Source organism: Hyaena hyaena, unplaced genomic scaffold (genome assembly GCF_003009895.1).
Source record: "Hyaena hyaena isolate Hyena2069 unplaced genomic scaffold, ASM300989v1 scaffold_29, whole genome shotgun sequence".
Taxonomy (NCBI): domain Eukaryota; kingdom Metazoa; phylum Chordata; class Mammalia; order Carnivora; family Hyaenidae; genus Hyaena; species Hyaena hyaena.
Genome location: NW_024080661.1, coordinates 2,243,292 through 2,271,193, shown reverse-complemented (window position 1 = coordinate 2,271,193; position 27,902 = coordinate 2,243,292). Strand labels below are relative to the sequence as shown.

The 27,902-nt window shown below is 50.1% G+C and overlaps 1 protein-coding gene and 1 long non-coding RNA gene across 4 annotated transcripts; one reads left to right on the top strand and one right to left on the bottom strand.

Moving 5' to 3' along the window:
- Positions 1-144: 144 nt before the first annotated feature.
- SP2 (Sp2 transcription factor) lies at positions 145-27,803 on the bottom strand. 2 transcript variants are annotated; one of them, XM_039227813.1, is made up of 7 exons: positions 27,723-27,803; positions 13,640-13,719; positions 11,923-12,897; positions 4,973-5,285; positions 3,147-3,321; positions 2,731-2,924; positions 145-1,392 (listed from the first exon to the last, which is right to left on the bottom strand). In XM_039227813.1, the coding sequence occupies exons 1-7, from the start codon at positions 27,727-27,729 to the stop codon at positions 1,292-1,294; spliced, it is 1,845 nt and encodes a 614-aa protein (XP_039083744.1). In that variant the 5' UTR covers positions 27,730-27,803; the 3' UTR covers positions 145-1,291. The 2 variants fall into 2 exon arrangements, with proteins under 2 accessions (XP_039083744.1, XP_039083745.1); XM_039227814.1 differs by having other exon boundaries at positions 13,640-13,716.
- On the top strand, positions 17,936-27,069 carry LOC120229067. Of its 2 annotated transcripts, none has more exons than XR_005527656.1 (3): positions 17,936-18,120; positions 26,571-26,717; positions 26,906-27,069. It is a non-coding gene; the product is annotated as an uncharacterized LOC120229067 (long non-coding RNA). The 2 variants fall into 2 exon arrangements; XR_005527657.1 differs by lacking the exon at positions 17,936-18,120 and adding an exon at positions 25,739-25,849.
- Positions 27,804-27,902: the final 99 nt, after the last annotated feature.

Here is a 27,902-nt window from a genome sequence, read left to right as displayed (position 1 = left end):
GGGCTCTGGCCAGGCTTTGCCCAGGAGGGCAGGTCCTGCTTCAGTCCCAGCGTGGATGGGGCGAGGGGCCAGGGCTCCCTTCTACGGAGGCCCCCTCTCCAGGCTCTCTTTGGGGTAAAACAGCAAAGAAGCTACGCTGCCAACTTGCAGATTTTGCCTCAGGCAACTAAATTTATTAGCAAGAAAAAAATTTTTGTCAGCCCAGTGCTGACCAACAAAGTACATCGTTAATAAAGGATAACAAATCTGTCACTTAATTCATAAAACATACCTCAAGCAGTTACAACTAAAAATAAAGTTGGATTTTTGTTTAATTTAAAAGCCTCAAAAATAACAAGCAATATGTTTTTAAACATGTAGTAGACACAATTGTCTATTATACAATATACACTGTACACAAGCAGGGCTGAGGCCAGCCGGGGCGGGCTGGGGGCAGAGGGCAGAGGGTCAGGAGGTGGAGGTGTTCTTATCTGAATCCAGATTCGAGTTGAAATGCTGTGTCTTTTACAAAAGAGAACTGCTAGAGAGAGAAAACCCCCGATGCCCCTCACGGTCCCCCAAACCCTAAACTGAAGCAGGCGTGGGGGAGGCAAGTAACGAGGACAGGAAGAAGGGAGCAATTAAATAAAACTTTAAAGCACACACAATACACAGTGTTCATCATCTGAAGTAGAGTATAAGGCAACGTTCTCCATAGAAAAAGAGGGCATCAGTGGATAGCTCGACTTTTTAAATAGAAAGTTGGAATGTGCTGGAGGAGGGCGGTGGCAGGGCTCGGCATGTGGCATGAGGCAGCCCCGTGAGCCTCCCCGGAGGTGGATGCCAGCTTGTGCCCTGGGGACAGGGTCCCAGGGCGTCCTGGGTGGCTGTCAGGGGGCCGGGGAGGGGCAGGGGAGAGAGAGGGGCATGGCACAATGCGACTCCGGCAGTGTTGGGGGGATTGGGCTGGGGGGGGCTCACTTTGCTCCTCGACGGAGTGAAATTCATGTTTTTCCTTTGGAAATAAGGGTTCCCATTCGTCCTGGTTTAGAACGTCTCATGGAGCACGGCCACTGCCCACGGTCAGGGCAGGCCGGAGCTCGAGGTGAGAGGGAAGGGCCAGGGCAGAGCCAAGGGGCTTCAGAAGGAGGTGAGCACTGGGCGACGGAGCCCCTTCCTATGGGGACGGTCGCAGAACAGAAGGGAAGGGCCGAGGGTGGCCCGGGGCAGCCCAGAGCCACCTGTCCCCCAGGGGTCCAGACAGGACACAGACGGGGGACTGTATCTTCGGGGCCTCCCGCCTCAGGTGGCCTTACAAGTTCTTCGTGACCAGGTGGGTCTTGTAATGCTTGGTGAGATGGTCACTCCTCATGAAGCGCTTCTGACACTGGGCACACTCGAAGCGTTTGTCCCCTGGGGAAGACGAGATGCTGTCACTCAGAGCCCTCGTGCGGGGACACTGTCCCAGCCCGGAAGAGGGGGTGCATGTGAGGTGTGAGGGGCACCCTGTAAAGCTGGCGTTGCACTGTCATCATATCCTGTGTACACACTCGCTCCCTGTGCTCGACTCACCTCAACCCTCCGACAGCTGACATTTCTCTCCACCCCCCGCGGGACGTCACTTCCTGGTCTACTCTGTTCCCCTTCCTCGTCCCTTGCCTGAAACGCTGTACTTGTGCCCCTGTACCTGCACCTAGGACTCGTCCCAAGTAGGGCTGTCACCTGGTTCCTTCTGATCTTTGTCCCTGTGACTGACCCCGGCTCCACGTCTTCCCCTTCCTTGGAAACACCCCACTCCTCACTGACCTGTCAGCTGCCATTCTGAGTATTTACTCTTCAGCCCCTACGGGGTGGGGGGGCAGCAGGACCTGCCCCCTACCCCCAAAGGCCAGGGGCCATAGCTTCGGGTCATGTGCTCCAGCCCCAGGCCCAGGCCAGGGGTCTGCTCCTTGGAGGCACTCGCTCTGGCACAGTGGTTCTCAAAGCATGTGCCGCGGGCTGCTGGGGACATCCGCGACAGCGTCAGGTAGGAGACGAGGAGACCTGTTCTATTTTACAGTTTTGCATTTATTTGCCAATGCACTAAAATATGTAACTGTTATCAAGCCCGTGGTGCCATAAATACTTCACTGGACATAAAAGACTAAAAATAGGGAAACAAGTTGAGGAAAACCACTTGGTAGATGAGAGTAGCAGAGGCAGTGTGGGGTGGTGATTAATAATAGCATGGAGCTGGGGGGCTCAGTCAGTTAAGCGTCCAACTCTTGATCTCAGCTAAGGTCATGAGCTCATGGCTCATGAGACGGAGCCTCGCGTTGGGCTCTGCGCTGACAGCTTGGGATTTTCTCTCTCCCTCCCTCTGCTCCTCCTCCGTTCATGCTCCCTCAAAATAAATAAATAAACTTTAAAAAAAAAGAAAACAGAGTGTTGACCTGGGAACCAGAGGGCCTGGTGACCAGGCCACCTCCCCGTGTCTCAGAACCCTCCCCTCAGAGTCATTCCGAGGATTAAATTAGTTTGTTGATAGGAAGCAGGACTTGTTGACTAGATAAGTGTGCGGTACGGGTACAGCAGACATCGTTGAGGCTGCACGGCACCAATGCCTCTCTCTGGGAAGCACTACAGTGAAGGACTGGCCTGAAGGAACTTACTGGGTAGGCCTGGGGCCCCCGAGAACAGCGCACGGCTCTCACTGGGGCCAGGGACGCCGATGTCGCCGAGGACAGTGGAGCGGGCGGGGGGAGGACATACCTGTGTGGGTGCGCGCATGCCGCTGGAGCTCGTCGCTCCGTGTGAACCTCTTTCCACAGAAGAACCAGTTGCAGACAAAGGGCCGCTCGCCGGTGTGCAGGCGCACGTGGGCCCGCAGCAAGGACGTCTTGCGGAAGGTCTTGCCGCAGTCGGGGATGTGGCACACGTGCTTCTTCTTGCCCTGCTCCCCGGACCTGGGTTGAGGGTGGGGATGGAGGGGGTGGGAAGCCGAGAAAGGGAGGAGGCAGAAGAGGGGGGCAGGACAGGTTGGAGAGAGATGTGAGGTCAGGTCAGGTCAGAGGGCACAGGAAAGGGGAGGGGGACAGGTGGCCGGCAGCTGCTACCTCACCCCTCTCCCGTCTGGGTCCCGGAGAAGGGCCTGGGAACAGGGCACGCGCCCCCCCCTCCCCAATCACCTCTTGTCCCCATCCTTGCAGTTGGGACACGTGCAGGCCATGCGGCGCCGCTTCTCCCCGGGCTGGGCCTCTCCGGCCAGCGCCTGCTCCATCTGCAGCTGGATCTGGGTGGGGCTCAGGCCGCTGATGGTCAGGTTGTTCCCGGAGACGTTCTGCACCGTCAGCTGCTGCTGCCCTGTGGCCAAGAGGAGGGCGCGGTTCAGGGGAAGGCGGCCTGGAACCCCTCTTCCCTTCTGGGCACGACAAAGGGATCATCGGAGTGGCTCATACTTTCGGGAGGCTGTCACGTGCCAGAAACCATGTTAGAGACTTTAAATGCATTAACTGATCCAACCTTCATGACCCCCTACATTAGATGCTGTTATTCCTCTTCCATAGTTAAGGAGGCTGAGGCTCAATAGCATATCAAGGTCACAGCTAATAATCAGTAGAACCTACATCTGAGCCCATCGGAGGCTCGACCTCCGAGCCAGTGTCCTGAATAGCACACTATGCAGGCAGAATTAGGTGTCAGGCCCTGCCCAAGTGACCTCAGTGGGGGAAAGGTCTTGTCCTGAGTGGTCTTGGAAGTGTTTCTTCAGGAATGCCTCCAATCTCAGGCCCTTATTAGATACCAACTCTGCTCTCAGGAAGGTCTCTGGGGAGTTTTGTTAAGAAGAGTGAGGAGGGGCGCCTGGGTGGCTTAGTCGGTTAAGCGTCCGACTTCAGTTCAGGTCATGATCTCATGGTTTGTGAGTTCGAGCCCCGCATCAGGCTCTGTGCTGACAGCTAGCTCAGAGCCTGGGGCCTGCTTCAGATTCTGTATCTCCCTCTCTCTCTGACCCTCCCCTGCTCACACTGTCTCTCTCTCTCAGAAATAAATAAGCCATTAAAAAATTTAAAAAAAAAAGAAGAGTGAGGAAACGGGACAAATCAAGTCCTCTACAACTTGCATAAAGCCATTCAAAGCGTGGGGAGTGTCACTGACCCAACACTGGTGTCTCTCAGGGGATTCATCCTATGTCACCAAACCAGATGCGTAAGGTGACATAAATTCATTTTAAGTATGAGAGGAGATTCGGAGAGCTCCCAGTACCTTGAAAAGTGCTCCTCACCCAGCTAAAGAATACTCACCAGGGGGCACCTGGGTGGCTCAGACAGTTAAGCCACCGACTCTTGATTTTGGCTCAGGCTATGATCTCACAGTTTGTGAGTTCGAGCCCCCACATCAGGCTCTGGGCTGACAGCATGGAGCCTGCTTGGGAGTTTTTCTCTGCCCCTCCCCTGCTCATGTACTCTCTTTCTCTCTCAAAATAAATTTTTGAAAAATGTAAAAAAGAAAATAACACCCAGCTAAAGTGCCAGGAACCATTTTTGCTTGGTAGCTCCCATGTTCCTTTGATTATGTGCAAGGACCGTTGCACTGTCAATCCTGCCCAATATGACCACCTAGCTGAAGTGCAGCTCAGGCCATTCCATCCGCCAGAGGCTCCCTCCTTTCCTTCTAACCATAACTCAAGGCTGTCTCCTTCTAGAAGCCTTCTTTCAAGTCCCTTTACATGGAACCTCCCTGGAACATCTCTCTCTGGTCTGTACCAGGCTAATTTGCGCATGTGTATTAGTTGGAGAGCTTTCCCGGGTACATCTTATTTCTCCATCATTTTCAAGGTCTTCAGCTGGCAGGTGGGGCCAACATGTGTCTTAAACTATCTCCTAGGACATCTGTAAGGACCAAGTGGACCTGGTCTAGAGCTAGAGGAGGCCAGGCAAACGATGGGCAGTATTCTCGCCGTGGGTACGGGGAAGCCCAGGCTGGTGCGCACCATGGCCCAGGGGCCCTCCGTCACCTCCGGTGTTGGTGATGGTGACAGGCACGCCCTGGACCTGGACACCGTTGATGTTGATGGTCTGCATGGCCTGGGCCGCTGCCGCCAGCTGGGCTGCATTCAGGCTGATGATGCTCCCGGCAGGGGCGATCTTTGGCAGGGGGCGCTCTTTCCGGAGAATTGCGGCAGAGTGCTTTTTGCTGGTCCCACTCAGATGGGGAGCACGGGACGCAGGGCTGCTACAGGTGGTGGCAGAGGTGGCGGCAGCTGTTGTTGGGGGGCTGTCCTGGACGAGGACCGTCTGCACCTCACCGGAAGGCGTACGGATGTAGACCTGGGAAGGGCCAGAGAAAAAGGGTCAGTGCCCCAGAGAAACTGGGTGCCCCGCACTTTGAATAGTGTCACCCCCCCACCCAAGTGAGAAGTGGGGTGCCTCTTCATCCACCCAAGTCTTCTCCAGCTGGCCCAGACCTACATTCACACATTGTCGACGGCATCCCCATACTAAGGTGGCAAATGCCGACGACTGATTGGAAACCAAACACCGAATTTCCTCAGCATGGAAAGATACACCAACCTCAGAAGTAGAGAATTAGAAGGGAACTAAATGGGAACTTCACAAAAGATGCACCATGAATGACCGCCAAACGACAAGAGCTCTTAGGAGGCACGGCCGACAAGGGACAGTTGTCCTCCGCCTCAGGTTGACAAAGATGGAAAAACGAAGTATGATGCAGCAGGGAAACAGGCGCCCTTACATCAGGAGCAGGAGTGTGAGGTGATCTGGGCTTACTGGAGGGAAATGTGGGAACGTGTATCAAAAACCTTAAAAATCCGCACGTCAGAGCATGAGTGAGACGAGGAGGGCATTTGGTGGGGCAGTGATGACAGCAGCCTGGCATGGGTGTCACAGCCCCAGCAGGCTGAGAACCTGTCCACATGGGAGAGCTGAGATCCAGGGGGCCGTGATCCAGAAAGGACTACTTTCAGGCTAACGGAAGTGAGGTCTCTCACAGAAGACGGTTACAAATATGGAAAGGGAGCATCTAGAATGAAGTGTGTGGCACTGGACAGGAATCAGAGGTACTGGTGGAGACACTTGGTTTCAATATAGAGACATGAATGTGTGATATATATGTAGGTATGTGCATGTCCGTATCTTTATGTAGGTATCACATATGTGTACATGTGTACTTCTGTATGTTTATGTACACTTCTTGGCTGTGTCCACCGAGAAGGGCCAGGAGCAATACTCCAGGGGCAATGAGCGCACCCAGCACCCAGGTCTTAGCTTCTAAATCTCATGCTCCACTAAAAGGAACCAGGGCTCCTTGGAGAAAAAGCTGATTCCAGGATTGGGGGCACGGAAAGTGCAAGAAGAACTTGGACCACCTGTTGTACCAGGAAGTAGGAAGGTGTAAGGATGGTGGTATCATGGGAAAAGGACACAGGAGCCAGCCTGAGGGGGCCCCCACTGGCCAAATATGAGATAACTTGAACATCAAAATAATACTACTAATGGATTATAACCCACTGAATAAAATGGGAACCTAATAGTCCCTATTGACATAAATAAACAAACGGAGACGGGAATGGTATGCTTTCCAGTAAGAGCCAGGACTCCTGGGAAGAAGGATCCATCCCAGGGCTGGGGCTAGGGAAATACAAGGCATAAAGGACCTGCTACAACAGGGATGGGCCTTGAAAACATTATTACTAAGTGAAACAAGTCCCTTGCAAAAGCTCACCCATTGTAAGGTTCCATTTAATGAAATATCCAGAATAGGCGGATCCATAGAGATAGGAAATGGATTAGTGGTCACCAGGGGACTTAGGAGAAAGGGGAAGGGAGAGGTGGCCACTAAAGGTACAGGGTTTCTTTTTGGGGTGATGAAAATGTTCTAAAACCAGACAGTGGGGATGGTTACACAACCCTGTGAACATACTAAAACCTACTTTAAACCTACCGAACCTACACTTTAAAGGGTAAATTTCATAGTATGTGAATATCTCACAGCTGATTTAAAAAAGAAAAGGATGGGAGTATGTCAGAGGATATACAGGTGAACCTGAAAGAGCTCCAAATGGCCATGGGTGGGACCAATGTGAGTAACAAAATAAATAACGTGGTCCTGGATTATAACCCAAAGTAGAAGATAACTATACATGAGTCCCTCTATTGCTAGAACTAAATAATTGAATAAGTAAATAAAGAAGAAAAACTTCGTCTTTATAGAAGAATTCTAAATAATATTATGTAGATACTTTCTCTTCCAGGATGCAGAGCTTAATTCTTAACCCCGAGTTCCGCCCTGACTATGGGAGACTTAGCAACTCCCTTCCAAAGAACAGAGAGGGGTGCCTGGGTGGCTCAGTCAGTTAAGTGTCCATCTCTCTCTCTCTTTTTTTAAATGTGTATTTATTTTTGAGAGAGATAAAGCACAAGCAGGGGAGGGGCAGAGAGAGAGAGAGAGGGAAGGAGAACACAGAATCTGAAGCAGACTCTGAGCTGTTCGCACAGAGCCTGACGCGGGGCTCGAACTTATGAACTGTGAGAACATGACCTGAGCCAAAGTCGGAGGCTTAACCGACTAAGCCACCCAGGTACCCCAAGTGTCCATCTCTTGATCTTGGTTCAGGTCACGATCTCATGGTTCATGAGTTTTAGCCCCACATCGGGACAGTGCAGAGCGGGCCTGGGATTCTCTGTCTCCCTCTCCCTCTCTGCCCCTCCCCGGCTTGTGCACACGCACATGTTCTCTCTCTCTCAAAATGAATAAATCAATAAACTTAAATTTAAAAAAAATACAAAAAACAAAGAACAGAGAATGGGAAAAGTAGCGACTTACAATGAAGAGACCTAGCAAATGCCACCTTAACCAGTGACAGCATGTGGACATCATGTACTCCTCATATAAGATGATCAGAGGGCCATTTCACCTCTGTAGGATTCTTTCCAAAAACCCGTAAGCCCAGATTGAGGGACATTCTGTAGGATACCTGACCAATACACCTCAAGACTCAAGATCATGGAAAATAAGGACGGAGAAGCTATCACCTGAGGGGTTCAGGGCAATGCGCCCGCTAAGTGCACATGGTATGTGGATTGGGTCCTGGGACAGAGGAGGACATAAATGGAAAGACTGGTGACATCCAGATCCAAGTTTGGAGTGAGTTAACAATCATGTGCCAATGTAAGTTTCTTAGTTTTGACAAACATACCTGGTAATGTGTGATGTTTGACCCTGGGGGAAACTCAAGTGAGAGGTAAACAGACACTCTCTGCACTACCTTTACAACCTTTCTGTAAATATAAACTTATTCTAACATAAAACATTAATTTTAAGAAAATTTCTTATAATAAGTTGCTAAAACAAGTGCGCAAAAGTCTGATGAGGAATGGGATATTTACATAATCTCAAAGTATCTCCCTACAAAACACTACTTCATTACAAAGAAAAAAAGGTGCAGAAATCTGGCGAACATCACTTTAATTGTCACCAATAGGGAGACAAACTGAAATCATGCACCTCTTCTAGGATACAGTGAGAAACAGCATAGCATTACTTCTGTGATATTTCGGGGGGGGGGGGGAGCACAACCCACAGGTCATGAGCAAACATCACACAAACCTGAACTGAGGAACATTCTACAAAAGTGTCAGGGTCGGGGCGCCTGGGTGGCTCAGTCGGTTGAGGTCATAGCTCAGGTCATGATCTCACAGTTTGTGAGTTCGAGCCCCGTGTCAGGCTCTGTGCTGACAGCTTAGAGCCTGGAGCCTGTTTTGGACTCTGTGTCTCCCTTTCTCTCTGCCCCTTCCTCCCCCCTCAAAATTTAAAAAAGTGTTTGTTTGTTTTTTTTTTAATTAAAATTAGGGGCGCCTGGGTGGCTCAGTCAGTTAAGCAGCTCACTTCAGTTCAGGTCATGATCTCACAGTTCGTCAGTTTGAGCCCTGTGTTGGGCTCTGTGCTGACAGCTCGGAGCCTGGAGCCTGCCTCACGTTCCGTGTCTCCTCTCTCTCTGCTCCCCCCACCCCACTTGCATTCCGTCTCTCTCTCTCTCAAAAATAAATAAACATTAAAAAAAAAGTGTCAAGGTCATGAACATCAAGTTAAGACAGGGAACTGTTCCAGACCGAAACAGGCTAAGGAGACATAACAACTACATGCAATGGTGGGAGATTCTTCTGCCATAAGGGAATTATGGGACAAGTGCTGAGACCAGAGGGAGTCTCTAAACTAGACACTAGCATGTTCCGTCGCTAATTTCCTAGGTGTGATGGTTGTACTGTTGTCACGTAGAACATCCTGCACGTACTAATGAGACAGTTTCTATAAAACATTTGGAAGTGACAGGGATTGTGGTGGCAACTTACACTCAAATGATTCAGGGGCAAAAAGTTACTTGTTAAAAAAAGTCCTGCTGGGACTTTGATTAGGGCTATTTTTAAATTCCTGGGTTATCTGGGACTGTGTTTCTCAGTTAAAAGCAAAGAAACAGATCTTCAAGCATGTCTTAATGAATACACAACTCTCATCCCCAGTTTTCTCGTATGTGCCCCTTTTGCGTATCATTGCTATTTTCTGTGTTATCTGAAGTTTCTGTTACTAGAACATTTTTTTGTTCATAATGTAGAGCAGGGGTCAGCAAACCACTTCTGTAAAGGGCAGATACTAAATATTTTAAACTCTGCAAGTCACCATGAGGTCTCTGCCTTGTAGTGCAAATGCAGCACAAATGGACATGTCTGCTTTCCAATTAAACTTCATGAATGAAAGCAGATGGGTGGCCCAGATTGGACCGTGAATTGCCCATCTCTGAATCAGAATATAACGCCTTTTAAAAAAAATGTCCATATCCTTTGCCCCACTTTTAGGAATGTATTTAGCTAGAAGACTGGAAACTGCCTGTATCTACACTTAACAGAGTATGAGTGGTAAAATATACAGCACCTCAAGATACTGGAAAACTATTTTATCTTTGAAATAATGTTGTAGGGGCACCTGGGTGGCTCAGTTGGTTAAGCATCTGACTTTGGCTCAGGTCATGATCTCACGGTTTGTGAGTTCGAGTCCCACACTGGGCTCTCTGCTGTCAAAGCAGAGCCCGCTTCAGATCCTCTGTCCTCTCTCTCCACCCCTTCCCCACTAGTGCTCTCTCATTCTTTCAAAAATAAATAAAGACTTAAAAAAATATATTAAAAAAACAATAAAATAATGTTGTAGCTAAATCTACCCGAATATGCATGATTATTTCCTTAGGAACACCTAAGGTTTAAGGTTTAAGCCCTGCCTCCATCAATCTCAAGATACGGGGCCTCAGGGAAGAGAGGGGAGGTACTGCCAAGGATGTGTGCACTGAGCGGGTATCACCTCAGTTTCTCTGTAAGGTAGAGCTGATAATGATACCTCACAGAGTATAATAAGTAAATTAATCAATCTAAAGAAAATCACTTGACAGTACAAAATATGCCAGAAGAGGGGAGGCATTCCAGGGCAGACCTCAGATTCCCTCCTGTGTGCCTCCCATGTCCACAGGTCAAACTCAAGGGCACTCCTTTTCTACCCAGGAGAGGACACAACTCCCTGCTCTCACTGACTGTGATGTCGTGGTTCTCTCTTTCTCTCTAGACAGCTGCATTATAAATTCCTCGATGGCAGCAGCTGTTTTCTTACATTAAACAAAATCCTTGTCCTCAACTTTAATTGTAGCACCTGCCACTGAGATCCAGCAAGTCAAAGTGAAAAGCAGAAAAGAGCACAGGCTGCGAAGTCAGCACTTGGAGTTGAATCCTGGCGCTTGTCACCTGTGCCCCATGAGCTCCTGGAAACTTCCTAACCTCCCTGAGTTCCAGGTTCTCCATCTATAGCATGGGCACACTCCCTGGCACTTAGTGGGCATACACAAAGAATAAAACCGCCTCACAGAGCCAAAGAGATTCCAGAGTAATACAGCACCTTAATAAAAGCCCCCAATGAGGAGAAGGGGAAAGAAATAGTTGGGGAGAGGGAAGGAGGCAAACCATGAGAAACTCATGAATACTGAGAACAAACTGAGGGCTGATGAGGGTGGGGGAGAGGGAAAGGGGGGTGATGGGCATGGAGGAGGGCACTTATGGGGATGAGCACTGGGCACTATATGGAAACCAACTTAAGAATAAACTATGAAAGAAAATAAATTAATAAAAGCCCCCAATAAAAACATTCTTGCTGATGGGGCGCCTGGGTGGCTTAGTCGGTTAAGCGTCCGACTTTCGCTTAGGTCATGATCTCGTGGTTCGTGGGTTCGAGTCCCGCTTCAGGGTCTGTGCTGACTGCCAGCTCAGAGCCTGGAGCCTATTTCAGAGTCTGTATCTCCCTCTCTCTCTGACCCTCCCCTGCTCACGCTGTCTCTCTCTCTCTCTCTCTCTCCTAGAAATAAATAAAAATATTAAAAAAAAAAAATTCTTGCTGAAGTTCTTAGCATCACAGATGAATCTAGTCTAAGAGTCCCTGTCATCAAGCTGGCCTGCATCTCCCTATTTTTTTCTCGTCATTAACAATGACCAGAATTTTCTTGCCTTACATCAAATTCTATGGTTCTGACTGAAATTCGTTTCATTCTTGTATTGTGCTAAGTATGCAGTTCCATAATAATTTTTTAAAAACCCTTTATTATTAGAAAGTATGTTATCTGCCCCCTACCCATCCTCCAAAAACGACTCCCCAAAAGGAAAACTGGACCACAGTACAGGTGTTCAGGGATATCCTAGCTTATTTCTAAGGATGAGATGTACTCAGCCCTGTAACCGAAGAGAGCCCATTTGTCGGCCAAAACGGCCACTTCCTGCCCACCCCAGATGATGCTGACTTCTAGCACTCAGGTCAAGCAGGGAGATGCGTCAGCACCATCTTCCAGAGCAAGCCCAGGGGGAACGGAGTGTCAGCCATTCAGAAGGAGAGGGAGGCAGGTGCAGAGGGTGAGTGTGGTACCTGAGTAGGTGTCGGCTCAGCCGCCTGGATCTGAAAGTTCTGGGAGGGCTTCTGGGGGACGGTGGGGAGGGTGGCAGATGCCGCCTGCACCACCCGCAGGGCCTGCTGGGGGATCTGCACCACCTGTTGCTGCTCGGCCTTGGGGGGCACCACCTGGACCTGCTGGACCACGGCCGGCTGGCCCCCGCCAGGGCTCTGAACGATAAGCAGGTTGTTTCCTGCCTGGATGATGTTGTCCGCGGTGGTCTCGATCAGCACCGTCTCCACCTGCTCAGCCACAGCCACCGGGGGCTGTGAGGCAGGCAGACTCTTCTTCCGGGCTTTCTTGTTAGTCTTAGACAGTGGTGTGGGGGGGCTCTCCGTAAGGAGTTGAGTGGTGGCCCCAGAGTCACTGGTGTTCACAAGGTTGTTGACGGGCAGTGTGAGCGTCACGTTGCCGCCCCCGCCTGTCAGCTTCACCACATTGGCGCCACTCTGCACAGGAGTGGTAGTCGTACTCGACTTCTGGACAGGGGCCGGCTTGATGGGGACAGGCTTATGGCTGGACGGCGAGGGGGTGATGATGGCTTGGCTGGTGCCGGGGATGATCTGGATCTGGTTGGTGAGGCCGGGCTGTACCTGGATGGTCTGGGAATTGCTCGCCTGTATCTGAGGGACCGCCTGGTACTGGATATTGGCATTTGATCGGGTCCCTTTGTTGATCACCGTGGGGTTCTGGATGGCAAACACCAGCTGCCCCCCAGGATAGGATGCGCTGAGCTGTGACCCCTGAATCTGAAGGATGTTTCCTTTGGAGGACAAGATTCCAAAGCTATTCTTGCCAGGACTGAGAGGGAGAGGGGCAGGTTTGATGGGGACGAGTTTCCGTGGCGTGGGCTGAGGGGGAGCAGGAGGCGTCACTGCAGCTTCAACAGCTGGAGGGCCGATTTTGCTACATGTTGCAGCAAGCAGGGCTAGAGGAGATGGCTGGGAATCCTGCGAGAGAACAGGCGGAGAGAAAGTGAGGCGGGAGCTCGCTGCCCAGCCACCCTCTGCCCTGCGCCGTCCTTGGCAGGCTCTCCGCCACGGCTGTGGTAGGCAGGGTGCCGGCATCTTCCCCCTCCCTGCTGGCTCCTCTTCCTCTCAGGGAGAAAGAGTGGGCAATGCCTTCCTCAGGAAGGAACTCTCCAGAAGCCCCCAGGGCGGGGTAAACTAACACTCTTACTTCCCACTATCCTTGTTTCTTAGGGTTCACGAAGCCATCCATCCTCAGCTCTTAGACAGAAGTCCATGGGCCCATCACAGGGGAGAAGGGGACACTGATTCCTCAGCTAAGGAAGGGCTGAGGAGGGGAGGGAGGGAAAGAGGGAGGGAGGGACAACAGGAAGAATAAACACTCTGGTAAAGTGGGGAGGGCTGCTCTTTCGAGGCTACAGGGACAGAGCCTCTGGAGTGTGGGGACACAGCCTCTCTTTCCCTTTTATGGTCAGAGGGTCTGGTGGAAGGGACCTTGAGTTTAATCTTGCTTTCCCCCCGGCTCGACTGTGCTGCCTTAGGTAGGCAGCCCTGGCTTCTTAGTTCAGAGAAAGGAGACAACCGAGCCTTCCTGGTCTCATATCCCAGGGTGTTTATAGTGAGAGTGAGCCAGTACAGAGCTCTCGGCTGTGGTTTAAAGTCAGCTTCAGGGAGCACTTCCGGGCCAATGCAGCCCCCAACCCTCATAGCCACTGCCACTCACCTGGGTGGTGGAGGCGGCGGGCTGCAGGTAGTCACTGGGACTGACAGCGGCAGTGGCAGCCATGCTCGTCTGTGGACCTGCTGGAAGGAAAGAGACAGAGCAATGCTTAAGACGCCCAAACAGAACGCGAGCCCACCGGGCTCAGATACGCTTTTCGCCTCCTTGCTGCTGCTTCTCCAAGAGAGATTAATCTTTACTCGCACCTCCCCACTCAAGATTAGCAACCCTACACTGTTTTGGTTTTTTTTTTAACCATTATTCATTTTTGAGAGACCGAGCATGAGTGAAGAAGGAACAGAGACAGGGAGACACAAAATCTGAAGTAGGTTCCAGGCTCTACTGTCAGCACAGAGCCCAACGTGGGGCTCGAAATCACTGACCACAAGATCATGACCTGAGCTGAAATTGGGACGCTTCAATGACGGAGCCACCCAGGCTCCCCGTTAGTAGATAACCTTCTCTCCTCTCCTCCAACTTGCCCAGCTGTGGCTGTGAGGACAGCCCGTCCTGTCTCCAGCCATCAGACAGCCTAGGATGACATGAAGATACGAGACTATACCAAGAGCAGCTTCAGTCACCGAATGGAGCTCTCTCTACAAGGTACTGGTGACTCTAGATCAGAATCCCTATTTGGTGGGCAGAAGAGCCCTCCCCCCACCACCGCCGCCCAGCTGGCCCTCTAGTTCTAACCCAAGTTTCTTGCTCACTCTTGCGAGATGCCATGCCAGATGCCATGCCAGCCTCGGAGAGAAGCATCTCTCAGCCAGGATCTCTGATAGGGACATGCCTGCTCCGTGAGAAAGCCTTAGGTGCTTTATTCCCAGCCTTCACCACAAAGGCACAACGTCTTCAGCATACGGGTAACTGCCTTAAGCAAATTTATATAGGATAGTTAGGTATGGCCCCAAAATTGTCACCGAGACTAGAACTAATGGTCAAATGTAACAAAAAGAATGAAAACTGAGTAAATTCTATTTTTGTTAAATGTGTATATATTCCTAAATATGACTACAGCAGGAAACGTCTTTAAAAATGCTGAAATGCTAAAGGCCATTATCCCTTGGTGGTAGAATGTCGTTAGACTCAAAGAATTTTTCTCTTTGTTCTCCTGGATTTTCTCATTTCCCCACAATGAGTATACTCTATTGTGCCTTTTTGTTTTTTAAAAATAAAGAGCGTTGAGGAAGTAACGAAGGGAATCTCTACTCTGAACTTAATTCTGATCTAAGAGAAATATAAGTAAAGTGGAAATCATGAGAATTTGGGGCAAAGAATCTATGCCATCTTGTGGTTCGTAAGTCACTAAGGAAAAGGGCACTGGGCAGTGAGATCTGCATCCTGAACCTTTAGAAAGCAGCTTTCAGGAAGTACAGAAACCAGGTTATGACTTTGGAAACTGGAGAAGGCACTGACCCCCCTGACCTCCCGAGAAGAGGACTGAGGTCAAGGAGAGAGAGCAACTGCTCAAACCATTCGGTCTCGGCTGGCCTCTGGCGGAGTCATTCTTCCACGGGGGAGGTCAGGGGGAAGGGAAAGAAATGGTCAAGGGGGAAGGAACAAAGCCCAGGATAGGTGTTTGGGCAGCAAGAAGACAGACCAACGCTTTCAATGGTTTCCAGGCGTAAAGGCCAAACAAACTGTACTCCAGAATAAGACTTTATGGGCACACTGGCAACCTGTGTGAGAAGCTGGAAGGCAGCTCTGGGCAAAATTGTATGAGGAGATCCTGCAATATCACAGACACTGATCCTTGGCGAAGTCCTAGAACAGCTTACCGCACGCTACAATTACTGAAGTAAGGAAGCAGTGGTGGTAAGGAATAAGCACAGGGTTGCAACAACAATAAAAAAAGAGTCATGCTTGTTTCCTGGGGTTTTGCATGGATACATCAAGAGAATAAAACAAACTGTGTTTTATTTCAACAAGGGATCTGACTGAAATTTTCATAATATTCTTATAAACAAGAAGGGAAAAAAACCCTGCAGGCAGGATAGTCTGGTTTGGGGGCTAAGCTGAATGTGCCTTCACCTAAAAGGGCTGAGATCCACACACTGTGGGGGGGTTTGCTACAAGGTCAACCAGGGTGTCTCAAACTTTGAGGCAGGCCCCAGGGCAAGGGTCTGCAGCTTCTCCTGGGAGGCTTGTGCTTTTTCTACCAGAATGTTTTATTCCTGTATTTTCACTGTGATGGTCTTTGAAAAAGGAACACACGCTCTAGATTACTGGGTGACTGTGGCTCTGCCAAGCTTTGCCTGTTTCAAGGCCTGTGTGTGTTTTTACAACGGTACCGGTGCCAAGGGTGCCGCTCTAGCTGCGTGGGCTAATTAAGACAACTTAATTCTGCACATTTAATTCACGATACATTTGTGCAAAGTGAGGGATGACGGCTCTGCAGAAGCGTGGGAGGACTGTGGTGCCTGGCGCTAGACACTGCAGGGTAGGCGTGCAGAGCTCAGGGAGCCTGACGTGTCAAGTCTGTGGCATGCTGCTGCTGACAGCAGCAGTACGGGTTCCATCAAGTGTCATCGTCGCAGAATGAGGTTGTTGATGTGATTTTCACTGGCTTTTTTGTAGTTAATTAATTTTATAGGAGCGAGATCAATGAGTTGATAAACAGATTTATGTGCATAATTAAGTAAGGTTGCAGCATTCTAATGAAAACGATCTAAGTTGACTCAAAAACAGTTTTCCTTTAGAGCAGCGATGTTCAAAGTATTTCGACCACGAACCACAGCTATAAAAACAATTTACATCAAGACCGATGTGCACGCACCCACACATCTCCCTGTCTTGTGCTCAGGCACTGAAGTTTCCTGAAACAAAATCTATCCTACTCTGTATGATGGACTTGGGTATTTTTCTACTACTCTATTTCATTTTTTTTTTAAATGCTGGCTGTGACTCACTAAATTGGTTCTACGCCCTAGAGGCTGGAAAACGTGGCTTTAGACTAGTCAAATCCACCACCGAAGTTTGGAAAACCATACGAAGACCAAGCAGCCAAGTTCAACTCACAGATGTCACAAAACTGAGGATTATAAATACAATGGCTGTTAGTATTAGGGTTCAAAGAGATCTTTAAAAACTAGTATGTGCAGTGCTTTTAGAGCAGGAGGCTCCATCCAGACCTAAATGAGAGCTGGGACTGTGCTGTCATCTGTGGGGTGGCGAGGGCGACCCTCTCAGCCTCGCTGCACTGTAAGACAAAGGGCATGGCACCTCCCGGGATTCTAGGGGGCGTCAATAATTACTATGGAGAGCAGCGAGCACACAGTGTGTAATCAATAAATACTGGTTTAAACTTTGAAGTTGAGCACATCCTACCATTGGGTTAAAAAAAAAAAAAAGCACATGCATATAGGACAGGAAGACAGAGCTTAACAGTGGTTCTCCTGTGAAAAAGCCCCAGTGGGTTTGTCTCAAACCTAAACGGGAGGCAACAGAATCTAATGTGGTTGCCAAAACAGCTATTGCAATCTTGGACTGCATTTCCAAAAGTTCAATCACAGAAGAATAAAAATCATCCCAGTGTGTTCTGCACACCTGGGCCACATCTGGAGTGGCAGCTTTCATTCTGAGGCACACTTTGAAAGGGACATTTTCAATTGGAGCTTGTTCAGAGGACAGGAGCAGTGGTGTGACCAGGATGCCAGACTAGTGAGATCCACCAGGGCACTTATTCCATATGTGGTTCAAAGACTTCAGGGTAGTAACTTCAAGAAGGCAGATGTGGGGGGCGCCTGGCTGGCTCAGTCCATTGAGCATGCAACTCTTGATCTCGGGGTCATGAGTTTGAGCCCCACGTTGGAGGTAGTATTTACTTAAAAAGAAGAAGAAAAAGAAGGCAGATTTCGGATTAATAGAAGGGAAAATTTTCAAAAGATGGAATCAGTTGCCTTTTGAGGGAATGTTCTCCCTTTTCTGGAATCGTTCAGACAGAGGCAGGATGTGTGTCTTTGTCAGAGATGGGATATCTAGATGGAGTGGGAAGCTGGACTAAACAAACTTTTGTAAGATTTTTAAAATTCTTAGACCATGTTGCGATTAGAAACACAAGATGAGTTACTTGCACCCAAAGGCTGGGAAGGAAGGCAGGGGCTCCCCCAGGAGGCTCCCCTAGGCTCAGGTTCGTTAGCCAAAATTGGTGACTGACTCCCACCGGCATTCTCTTCTCCAAAATAGAAGGACATTAGAATAGGACAGAGTGCAAACGACTTGAAAAATGGGCCTGGAAAACAGGCCTCAGGCTTCTGACTCGTCTCCCCTTCCCATCTCCCTTTCTCCCTCTGCAGCTGCTGTTACCCTGGACTCGAACTGTTTGGAGACCAGGCCGGGCTCGGAGCGAATCTTCAGTTAGGAAGTTACAGCAGCATCTACCGAAACAGCCCTGCTGGCACTTGACGTTGTACCACTTGGGTTTGGTTTCATTTTCTTCCCCAGCTGGCTCTCGAAATAACCTTCTAGATTTCAAACCAGTGTTTGTAAGTATCTCTCCTCGTGTCACTCAGAGCTTTGTGGCCCCTCAGCTGCAGGCCTGGGCAACCAAAACAGAGACTGATCTCCCTGCCACTGCAGAACTCTATGCTAGGATTAGCCATGAACGGGAAAAGAGAAGCATTTCCAGTTGGGTGTTTGGAAATGAAAAGTGGTTCAAAAGTAAGCACAGATGTGTAACTGCAAGACTATATGCAAAGGTACTTTAGAACCTCATTAATTTGGAACCTTACGTTTAAAACATGTAACCTGGACATAGATTGTGCTGGACTTTGTCTTCATACTATTCAAAGGGAGGCTAAATAGTGTACGAAGCCTGCAAAGGGAGTCTTGCGCGTAACCACGTAATGGTTTTATACCACTTCGATTTAATTGTACCGCATGCTTTTAACAGCAGTTTACATCCGGTCACTGAAACCTACATTTAGCAGCACCAGTGAGTGGGATTTACTAAGTGTTCTTGAAAGAAAAAGCTGCATTTCTTTCAGAGTTGTGCCATTCAGACTTTTCATTAATTTAGGTTAGCTAGAACTTTCCCAACCGTCCCTGGGCTGGTGAAGTTTTACAGTGATTTATTATACAAAAGCAACAGTAGCTCTCTCAGGCTCTTAAGGAAAACTTCCAAGGGCATCAAGCAAGGCTTCCAGACTGGGGGGCAGAGGGGGGTGTGTGGGTGGGTGGGGCCTGTGGGGAGGTCTCTGGCCTGATGGCACCACCCCTAACTCTCCATTCCCTAGACCCAGAGGCCAGTCTAGTTCCAACACCAGCAGAAAAGCATCCTCTGAGTCTCCCAGCTCTTCTGTGCACAGATCACCCATCTCCACCTCCGCCCCTCCAGCCAGACTTTTCTTCCTTGAGCCCTGGCCAATCCTGGTGGAAAAGCTGCCGGCACCCTCCTGTTCCCCTCCTTTCTCACTTGCTTATTTCCCTGAGCAGCAGCAGCAGGACTCTGACCCCAGCTCTATGCTCTCACTGCTCCTGCCCGGGTCACCAAGGACCTCCTCATGGCTAGATCCAATAGACGCCCATCAGCAGTTCTTGAACCTGACTACTCCCAAGGCCTCAAATTCCCATGGATCTTCTCCTACCTCTCCAGCCTCCTCTCCCAATTGTGGGCTCTGTTCCTCAACACACGTCCTTCTCACCCAATACTTGTTCCACAGGTGACCATGCCCACTCACGTGGCTCCCGGTACTATCCACAGACTGCCACCTCCCGGGTCTGCAAGTGGCCCAGGTCTCCTGAGCAGCAGGTGGTTACATCCAGCCCTCTGTGAGCCTTCCACTTGGGCAGGCCACAGGACTTCCCACACTGAGCTGCCACCTCTGCCCCTTCTCTCCCCAGCTTCCTCATCCCTGGCCTCCACAGGCCCTCTTCCAGATCCCTGAAGTTTTCATCTCTGCCGGCTGACCTTTCCTTGCTCAGAACTCCTTCTTCTCTTTCTACTAGCTAATACCTACTCTCCCTTCACGTCTCAGCCTGGTTTTTTCCCCAGCAAAATTTATTGAGAGCCCACTATGTACCTAGCTGTCATTTACTCAGACCCCGGAGATGAGGCTAACCCCTCCGGAAACACTCGCCACCCATTAAATAATCACAGGCTTAATGTCTCTCGATATTCGCAGGAGGGTTCCCATATTCGCAGGAGGGTTCCCAGGGTGGGCCAGGCCAGTTTTCACTGCGCAGCTACACCAAGCCCAGCACACAACACAGGAGCCCTTCAGTGCCTGCGGGCCGGATGAATAATGGCAGTCTTTGGTTCAGCCAGCCTCTGTCTGGTATTTCCAATCACAAGGAAACCTGAACATCATCCTCACTGCCAATGACTCATCAAGCCCTCATGATTCTACCTCCTAAATATAAACCTCTCTCCAATCCACTCACCACTCTCCATCCCCTTTGCTGCGACCCTGGCACTGACCACCTTCCGCTCAGCCTGGAATACTGCCCAAAGCCTTCAAAATGGCTCCCCAGCCTCTGGCCTTGCCCCCTCTAATCCAGCCTCCAACATCAGTGTCAGAAGAATCTTTAAAACGTAAATCCCATTCAGCCACCCCCTCCCATTATACCTTTCAATAGCTTCCAGATGATCTTAGGATAAGCTTTGTAAAAACCAAAACACTCTGCCCCTCCCCCTCTACCTCTCCTTTATCTCTTGCACTTCAGATTCTCCCCACAGGCGCTTGGTGTTTTCCATCTCTGGAACTACAATCCGCCCTCTCTCACTTGGAGCCTAAGCTTGCTCCCTCTGGCATTTGTCTGGCCAACTCCAGTCCTTAGAGCTCAGTTTAGAATTCACTTCAGTAGGGAGAACCTTTGCTGACCTCTTCGCTCCCAACCCCCAAGTCTGGAGCAAGAGCCCGTGCTGTGTGCCAGTGTATAGGTCCCACCGCCCCCTTCCCCCATCACAGGGCAAGGAGTGGAACTTCCTAGGGGTCTTTCCAATGGCCTGGCTCAGGAAGCACTGGTAACAGGAGGAGGCCTCAGACACGACCCCAAAGCCCCTGGACATCAGGCTGGGGGCTGTTCCACTGGTCTTTCACTTGAGAACATTCCTCCTGAGACACAGGGAATGAGAGAGAAGGGGACCTAAGCAATACCACAACAGGCTTTAGGAAGCTCTTTTCCCTCTGGAGACAACTTTGGTCAAACTACAGCCAGGACTTGGGGGTAACTGGCTTTTTGTTGTTGTTGGTCTCATGAGTTCCTACCATGGCTTTCTTGGCCATCCGCTACGGTATGTCCCCTGGAGGAATTTCACTCTGCACAAACAGTCCTTCTGCAGGCTATTTTGGTCAGCCCAGCTGGGCCAGAAGCCAACAAAACAGTTTCTCCCAGTTGCCTGGCCTGGAAGAATTCAGAGCTGGTAAGGGAAAGGCAAGCCATGGCTGGTTTTAGAGAACAAAGTTGGACCTTGAAGGGAGTTCATAAGTGGGCTAAGAGAACTGGCCTGCATGGAGGGGGCAGCAACACTGGTTGTTAAAAACACCAAACTGCAGAGAAGCAAGTCTCCAGCACCGTAATAACCATACTATAAAGAGCTCAATAAGGGTAAAAGGAACTTCACTGACTTGCCTTAAATGAGAACTCTGGGTGGCGGCTTGCTAATGCCTCAGGCCAAAGGCAGAGGGTGGGAAAGATCTAATCTATAGCCTCTACTCAGTCAAGGCTTGGGAGCCTTCCTGTCTTCCCTGTGCCCAACTTTGACGGCAAGCTCAGCCCAGGACCCTTATATGGGCCCACAATTTATCACGAAGTTAAAATTCCCTTCATCAGCGTGAGGCACCTGGGCAGCTCAGTCGGTTAAGCATCTGACTCTTGTTTTCAGCTCAAGTCATGATCTCACGGTTTGTGAGTGCAAGCCCCGTGTCAGTCTCTGTGCTGACAGTGCGGAGCCTGCTTGGGATTCTCTCTGTCCCTTCCCTGCCTCTCAAAAAAAAAAAAAATTTTTTTTTTTAAATTCCTGGAGCATCTGAGTGGCTCAGTTGGTTAAGCTCAGATCTTAGTTTAAGCTCAGATCGTGATCTCACAATTCATAAATTCAAGCACCATGTTGGGCTCTGGGCTGACAGCTCAGAGCCAGCTTCAGATTCTCTGTCTCCCTCTCCTTTCTGTCCCTCCCCCCCCCCCCGCCCCAGTAAACACTAATAAAAAATTCCCTTCATCAGCTAAGACCCGTTATTTCTCCCCTTTTCAAACAAAACCCTTTGCAAGAGTTACCCATAATTGCTGCCCCTAATTCCTCTCCTGCCAGTCTTTCTGGAACCTGCTCCCGGTTTTTGCCCATGCCACATAAACTGCTTGTGCCACCAGTGACCTCTGCGCTGCTAAATCTAACAGTTCATTCTTAGACCTCATTTTGCTTGTTGAGCTGACAGCTGACCCCTCTTTCTCCTTGAAACACTTTCTACACTTGGCTTCCAGAACACACTTGCCAAGCTGACCTCTGTCTCTAGCTACTTTTTCAAAGATTCCCTTGCTGGGTCCTCCTCTCCTCTCCAATTCTAACTGGTTGAGCTGCCCGAAGGTGAAGTCTCAGCATTTATTCTTCTGTCTGTACCTATTTTCTGGGTGGTTTCGTCTAGCTCCACAGCTTTAACAACCAGTAGCATACAGGTTCTATATAACGATGACTTCCAAGTTTATATCTGCAAACTTGTATATCCAACTGCCTACTGACGTCTCCACTTGGATATGTTAACAAGCATCTCAGACCTAACTAGCACCTGATATCGCCCTAACTGTGTCTCCTTCAAACTCTCCCATGCAGTGAATGGAATTCCATCCTTCCGGCGCCTTAGTGCTAAAACTCTGCAAGTCGTTCTTGACCCTTCTTTTTTTCCACACTCTACATTTGACAGCCAGCAAACAGTGTTTCGGTTCAAGGTAGAAAATATATTCTGAAGGTACAAAATACATTTAGAATCTGATTGCTTTCACCACCACCTGTTATCACCCAGAGTCAGGTCATCATCTGTCACCTGGTTAACTTTGCGAAAGCCTCCTAGCCGGGCTTCTGACCTTGTTCCTGTCAGTCTGGTCTCAACATGCATCCAGAATGAGACCCATCACACTTAAGCAAAATCACATTACTCCTCTGCTCAGAACCCCCAACAGCACCGCCTCTCCCATTCAAAGTAAGAACCGAAGTCCCCACCGTGACACTTAAGGACCCTACGTGACCTGTCTCTTGTGACCCCTCTGACCTATCCTGTCCCTCCTCTTCACTACTTCAGCCACGCTGGCCTCCCTGCTGCTTCCCAACATGCTAGGTACAGCCCCTCCTCAGGGCCTTTGCACTTGCTGTCCTCTTTGCCTGAGTTCTCACCCTCCACTCCCCACGCCAGACTGAGAATGACTCAATCTCTCCCCTCCTTCTGACTTTACTCACATGTCACCTTCTCACTGAAACCTTCCCTGACCGCCCTACATAAATTGCACCCTTTCACATTCTTCCGTCTTCTCTTTGTCTCTGTACCACTTCTCATCGTCTAATACACAGTAGTTACTTATTTACTGTCACCCACTAAGATGCAGGCTTCCTAAAGCCAGGGACTTCTCCTTCCCTTACCCACTGAGGTAACCCTCCTACCTGGCACATAGTAGGTGCCTAGTTTACATTTTTTAAATGGATGAGTGAATGAATCCTGGAGACTACAGAGAGGGAGAACCTAAATGGAGTTTTAAGAACCACAGGAGAAAACCCACGGATGTGGGATCCACTCGCCAGGTTAGCTCAGCTGACACTGTCCCAGACAGAACTCCCAAGCCTGCCAGTCACCTCACGTGGGGACAAGTACCTGTGTGCAGACCGGCACAGTCCAGTCCTGCTCTTGGACGATACATGCACAGGGGAAGGGGAATTCTTTTCCAAATGAGTTAAGATAACAAGGGCCGGCTAGATGAATGTGCCTCCTCAAAATGTGACTATCATTTGCTAGTTTGCATCCTGCCTGGGTCACACCCAGTGGTACTGGAAGGGACACTGGAGAAGTGTGTGGGGACCCCGGGACGGCAGGAGTGGTGAAAACTCTTCACCCTGACAGAGCAATCCCAGGAAATGGTGCAAAGAATGCTTGGTCTCACACTGCTCTTGGAGAACAGGAGAGAAAAAGAAACCAAGATACACTCCTCCCCCCCCCCCCCCCCCCCCCCCCCCCCCCCGCCAGAAGAGAACTATGTACAAAACACGTGTTTTCTCTGCTTTTGGCACATTTATTTGAGAGTCACGCCCACATTCATCCCAGGCTCAGACCGGTACTGAAATGAGCTCTGACTTCATTTCCCCAGGGAAGAGAGAGCTGGCTTGCCATTCACTGTTCTGAAGGCTGGGAAAGGTTTTGGTCTGTTTTCAGGCTAATCTGAGAAGCCTTCAGTCCGACACCGACCTGGGGCAGAAATATTCCACTTCCAACCACAGAGCCCTGCCTGCTGTCTCTTAGTCCCTAGTCACACTCTCTGAGAAGTTGCTTTGTGACTCCACTGAGCCCCAGAGGAAAGCTAACAAACACCCCAAAGAGGAAGCACTAAAAAGAGGACATTTGGCAGTGGGCAGGCCAGAGCTTGCTGCGCGTTCCTGGGCCACTTTCACCCCATGGCTGAGGTGAAAGAGGCCACCTACCAGCCTAAATCCTGGCGTAAGGACAAGCCGGCATTTCAGAGCCCTCAGCATCAAACACAGCAGTCCCCCACGCTAAACCTTGGCATTACGACGTGGGGAGGCTTCTGGCCACGTACAGCACCCAATTCCAAACCTGGGACCACCTGCAGCTAAGGAAGGAGATGTCCCCAGGAGGGATTCAAACAGCTGGGCCCGCACACATGCTCTCCTGTGACACAAACAGCTTGGACATCTCACTACTGCTCGAAGCTGTTCCCGGGGACAGACTGAACAGCATCTAGCCTGGGCTGGGCACTCAGCCCTTTCGCACTCCCTCGATCTCGTGCAGAGCCTGGCTCCCTGGGGCACATCCTGAAGAGAAGCGAGGTAATGCCCTGTGCCGGTGATGGCCCCGGGAAGAGCACCCCCTAGCCATGTGGGGGAAGCCAAGCAGCGAGTGCTGACTGACCTTACTCCTGGGTTCTCTTTCTAGCACCATGTAAAGGCAGTGGAAAAATCAGTTTTCCATTTCGGAATCCTGTCCACGAGAACAAATCTACCAGTACCATCTGGGAACATCTCTTCCAGGGCAATCTCTAATCCTTTCGCAATACTTAGGCTGACAGTGCCCTCAAGTTAGGTGGTAATGTCCCATGTTTTTACCCTCCTAATTCATAGCAAAACAACAAGTAAGCAAAAACATCAGCGAATGCATAAAGATGTCCATCTCCCAGGCCAGCCTGTGTTGTTCTGGTCCAGCATGTTGGCCAGGTTTCCTCGTTTAGAACTTACAAGAAGTTCCCTAATCCAGTTAAACTATCTAAAGGGACCCTCGGGATGTATCACGCAGTAAACTCATAAGAAAGGACTGGGGCTTCTCCAAATACATTTTACTTCAAGTCTTCAGCCCACAAGGTTTCAGACTAGACCCCATAATTGTTTAACTCAGCAGTGTTCACATCTCTACGACTTCTAGTACTCTGTATACACGTTAAAAGTTACTTCTCTGCCTCTTTCATTCCGTGGCCACTGAACACGCCCCTCCAAAATAATTACTACATTTTTCAATCCTTGGAAGCGAGACTTCCAATTTGTGTATAAGCAGAGAATGGAGGTGATGGAGGGAAGTCACAGAAGAACATGCTACATTTCCATCATAGAAATGTGTGGTGACAAAGTTCTGGAAGATTGCTGAACTCAAGCCAACACCAGGGTCTACTGGCTGGCGGAACAAGCTTAGGATGTCTTCATAAGGGCCCTGGTTGGGCAATACTCACTGAAAGTAGAGTCAGGAATTATCACATGCCTATTGCAAAGGACTGTTCAAGCTACAAGGGATCCTGCAACTTCTCCAAAAGGCTGCTAGTGGTCAACAAAAGAACGAGGAAGTTCAAGGCCAACATCTCAAGATGAACTGCCCTATATGCTATTATGCCACGAAGTTCCTTTACCCAGATATTTGCCAAAATCTTCTTTTAGCTTCTCTCCTCTGACAGGCCTCCGGAGGCCCAAATTTTAATAGAGTCTGAGAGAAGAAAGCCGGTCAGTCTATGTGCTTGTCAACACTTACGCCAAGCTCTTCCTCCTGGAGTCAGTTCCCCTTACAGGGCAGTCAGGTGAGGATCCAATAATGAACTAATTCCACTTGGGTCTCCTTGGCAAAGACATTGTGTCTTTAGCAGCCTAGCTCAGGGAGTTTATAATTATGTCAGACCAGCCTTTTTTTTTTCTTTCCTCTTGTTGCTGCTTTTAAATGAAGAGGGGTGAAGCCTCCGTACAACCAAGTGGAAGAACCAGAATTAGAAAACTTACCAATCGCCCCAGCCAATGAGAATCCAGTTCCAACAGGTATTAATGCCTGTTGGAAGCCACTGGAACATTGACATCATCAGCCCAACTGACAGGTTGTCTGACAGATTCGCCCCCTTCACCGCACACAAGAATTTAAAACAAAACAAGACACTGCCATTACACTCATTATTGCAGACAAGAGGTTTCTTTGTGTTATTCATCAAAATGACTTCTATGGTGCGGACTTCACCACCGTTCCCTTAACAACCTCTCTGAACTGGCCAACACCCTGAACTGGCCGACACCCTAAACTTTCTAGCCCTAAAAATCTTATCCAAAATATCAACTCAATGCTTAGCCCTCCGCTGTGATACTTAAGGCCTTCTGGGGTACAGCATGCAAGTTGTAGATAGTGCATGCTAGTGTACTTTGAAATAGTCATCACCCTTTTTTCTGCAATTAAATCAGTGTAATGGGGGGGGGGGGGCCTGTGAGCCAATTCATTGCTTAAAGCAGATCTACTAGCTCCTCCCTCCCTTTCTCTAGGAAACCACAAATAAGGGAGCAAGTAGTCTCAAGAAGAAAAAAACTCTGGGAGAATGTGCACTGAGAAAAGCCAGATGGAGTCCTTCTGGATCAAGTTAATTAAGAAATAAACACGACGGTATACTGGAGTCAAAACCAAGGAATGCGGTGAGGACAGGTTTCTCAATTGCCCAGAAGAGAAGACACAGTTCCTTTTCAACTAAAATTAGAAAGCCACTGGGAACATAAGCCAAGAAGCACGGGTAGGAGGCTGAGAACCATAAGTCAGCAGTGGGATGGAGGTGGGGTGGAGGAAGAAAGTAAATATCCGTTTTATTTCGTCTATCATTCCTCAGGTTTGCATCTGGCTTTTGGGATTCAGCAGACCCACCAACGGAGCATCAGCTAACAGGCTGGAGGCTCTGTCAGCAAGTTCTTAAACGGCTCATAATTCTGCTAAGGGCTTGCAGGTATCTAGCTGGTGTTCAAGGACCCAAGTGAAAACATTACAAGGTTTTTGTCCACTCCAGTCTAAGGCAAGAGATCATCTGCCCTGGGTGTTGGGGGGTGGGGGGGTGTGCCCTCGTGTCCTGACACCATTTCTCTATAGGGATATATCGGGAACCAGGCTGGCTTCTAGACGCCGCAGTGCCCACATGGTTGGCGCCGTCTGCATTTCAAGCATTCCCTTGCCCCTCTCTGCACTCGGAAGGCCCCTGAATCGCCGGCGGGCACCGAGTCAGAAGGCAAGAGGGTCCCCTGAAAACAGGGCAAGCGCGAGGAGCGTCGGCCGCCTCCTCGGAGCAGACCCAGGCTATGTCCACGCGCCGGGAAGCACTGAGGTGGGTCGGCAACCGGGTGAAGGGGGTGCCAGGCGTGCCCGGGTGCCCACACCTCTCACCAGCCCCCGGAAGCGCCGCCCTCCCGCCCAGCGGGCTCCGAGGGGGCGGGGAGTCGAACGCCCCCTTCCGGGTGCCTCCGCCCGGCTGGCCAGCCCCGCTCCTCCTCCGGGCGGGAATCCTCCCTCCCCCGCCCCTCCCGGAGCCGGGCCCCGGCGCCAGGCCCGGCCCCAGGGGGGAACCCCCAGCCCCGGCTTCCCCTCCCTGCGGCCTCTGCCCGTCTTCCCGACCCTTGAGGGCCGGGAAGACCCCGCCGGCAGCGGCCAAGACCCACCGCTCATTACGACATCTTCCTCCCTGGCCTCCGCCGCCTCCGCCGCCACCGAGAGCCTGACACCGCCCGCCCAGCACCCGCCAATCCCGGAGCCCGCCACCGCCCGAGCGACGGCAGCGTTCACCAATAAGAGTTCACTACATTGGGGACCGACAGCACTAGTACCCAATCAGAGAGAGG

What these genes read in the sequence shown, in the direction of transcription:
- SP2 (XM_039227813.1), bottom strand. An exon ending in CACCATCACCAACACCGGAG is followed by an intron (nt 3,322 to 4,972) that starts GTGACGGAGGGC and finishes TCTTGGCCACAG; the next exon opens with GGCAGCAGCAGCTGACGGTG. An exon ending in TGCAAGGATGGGGACAAGAG is followed by an intron (nt 2,925 to 3,146) that starts GTGATTGGGGAG and finishes CCCTCAACCCAG; the next exon opens with GTCCGGGGAGCAGGGCAAGA.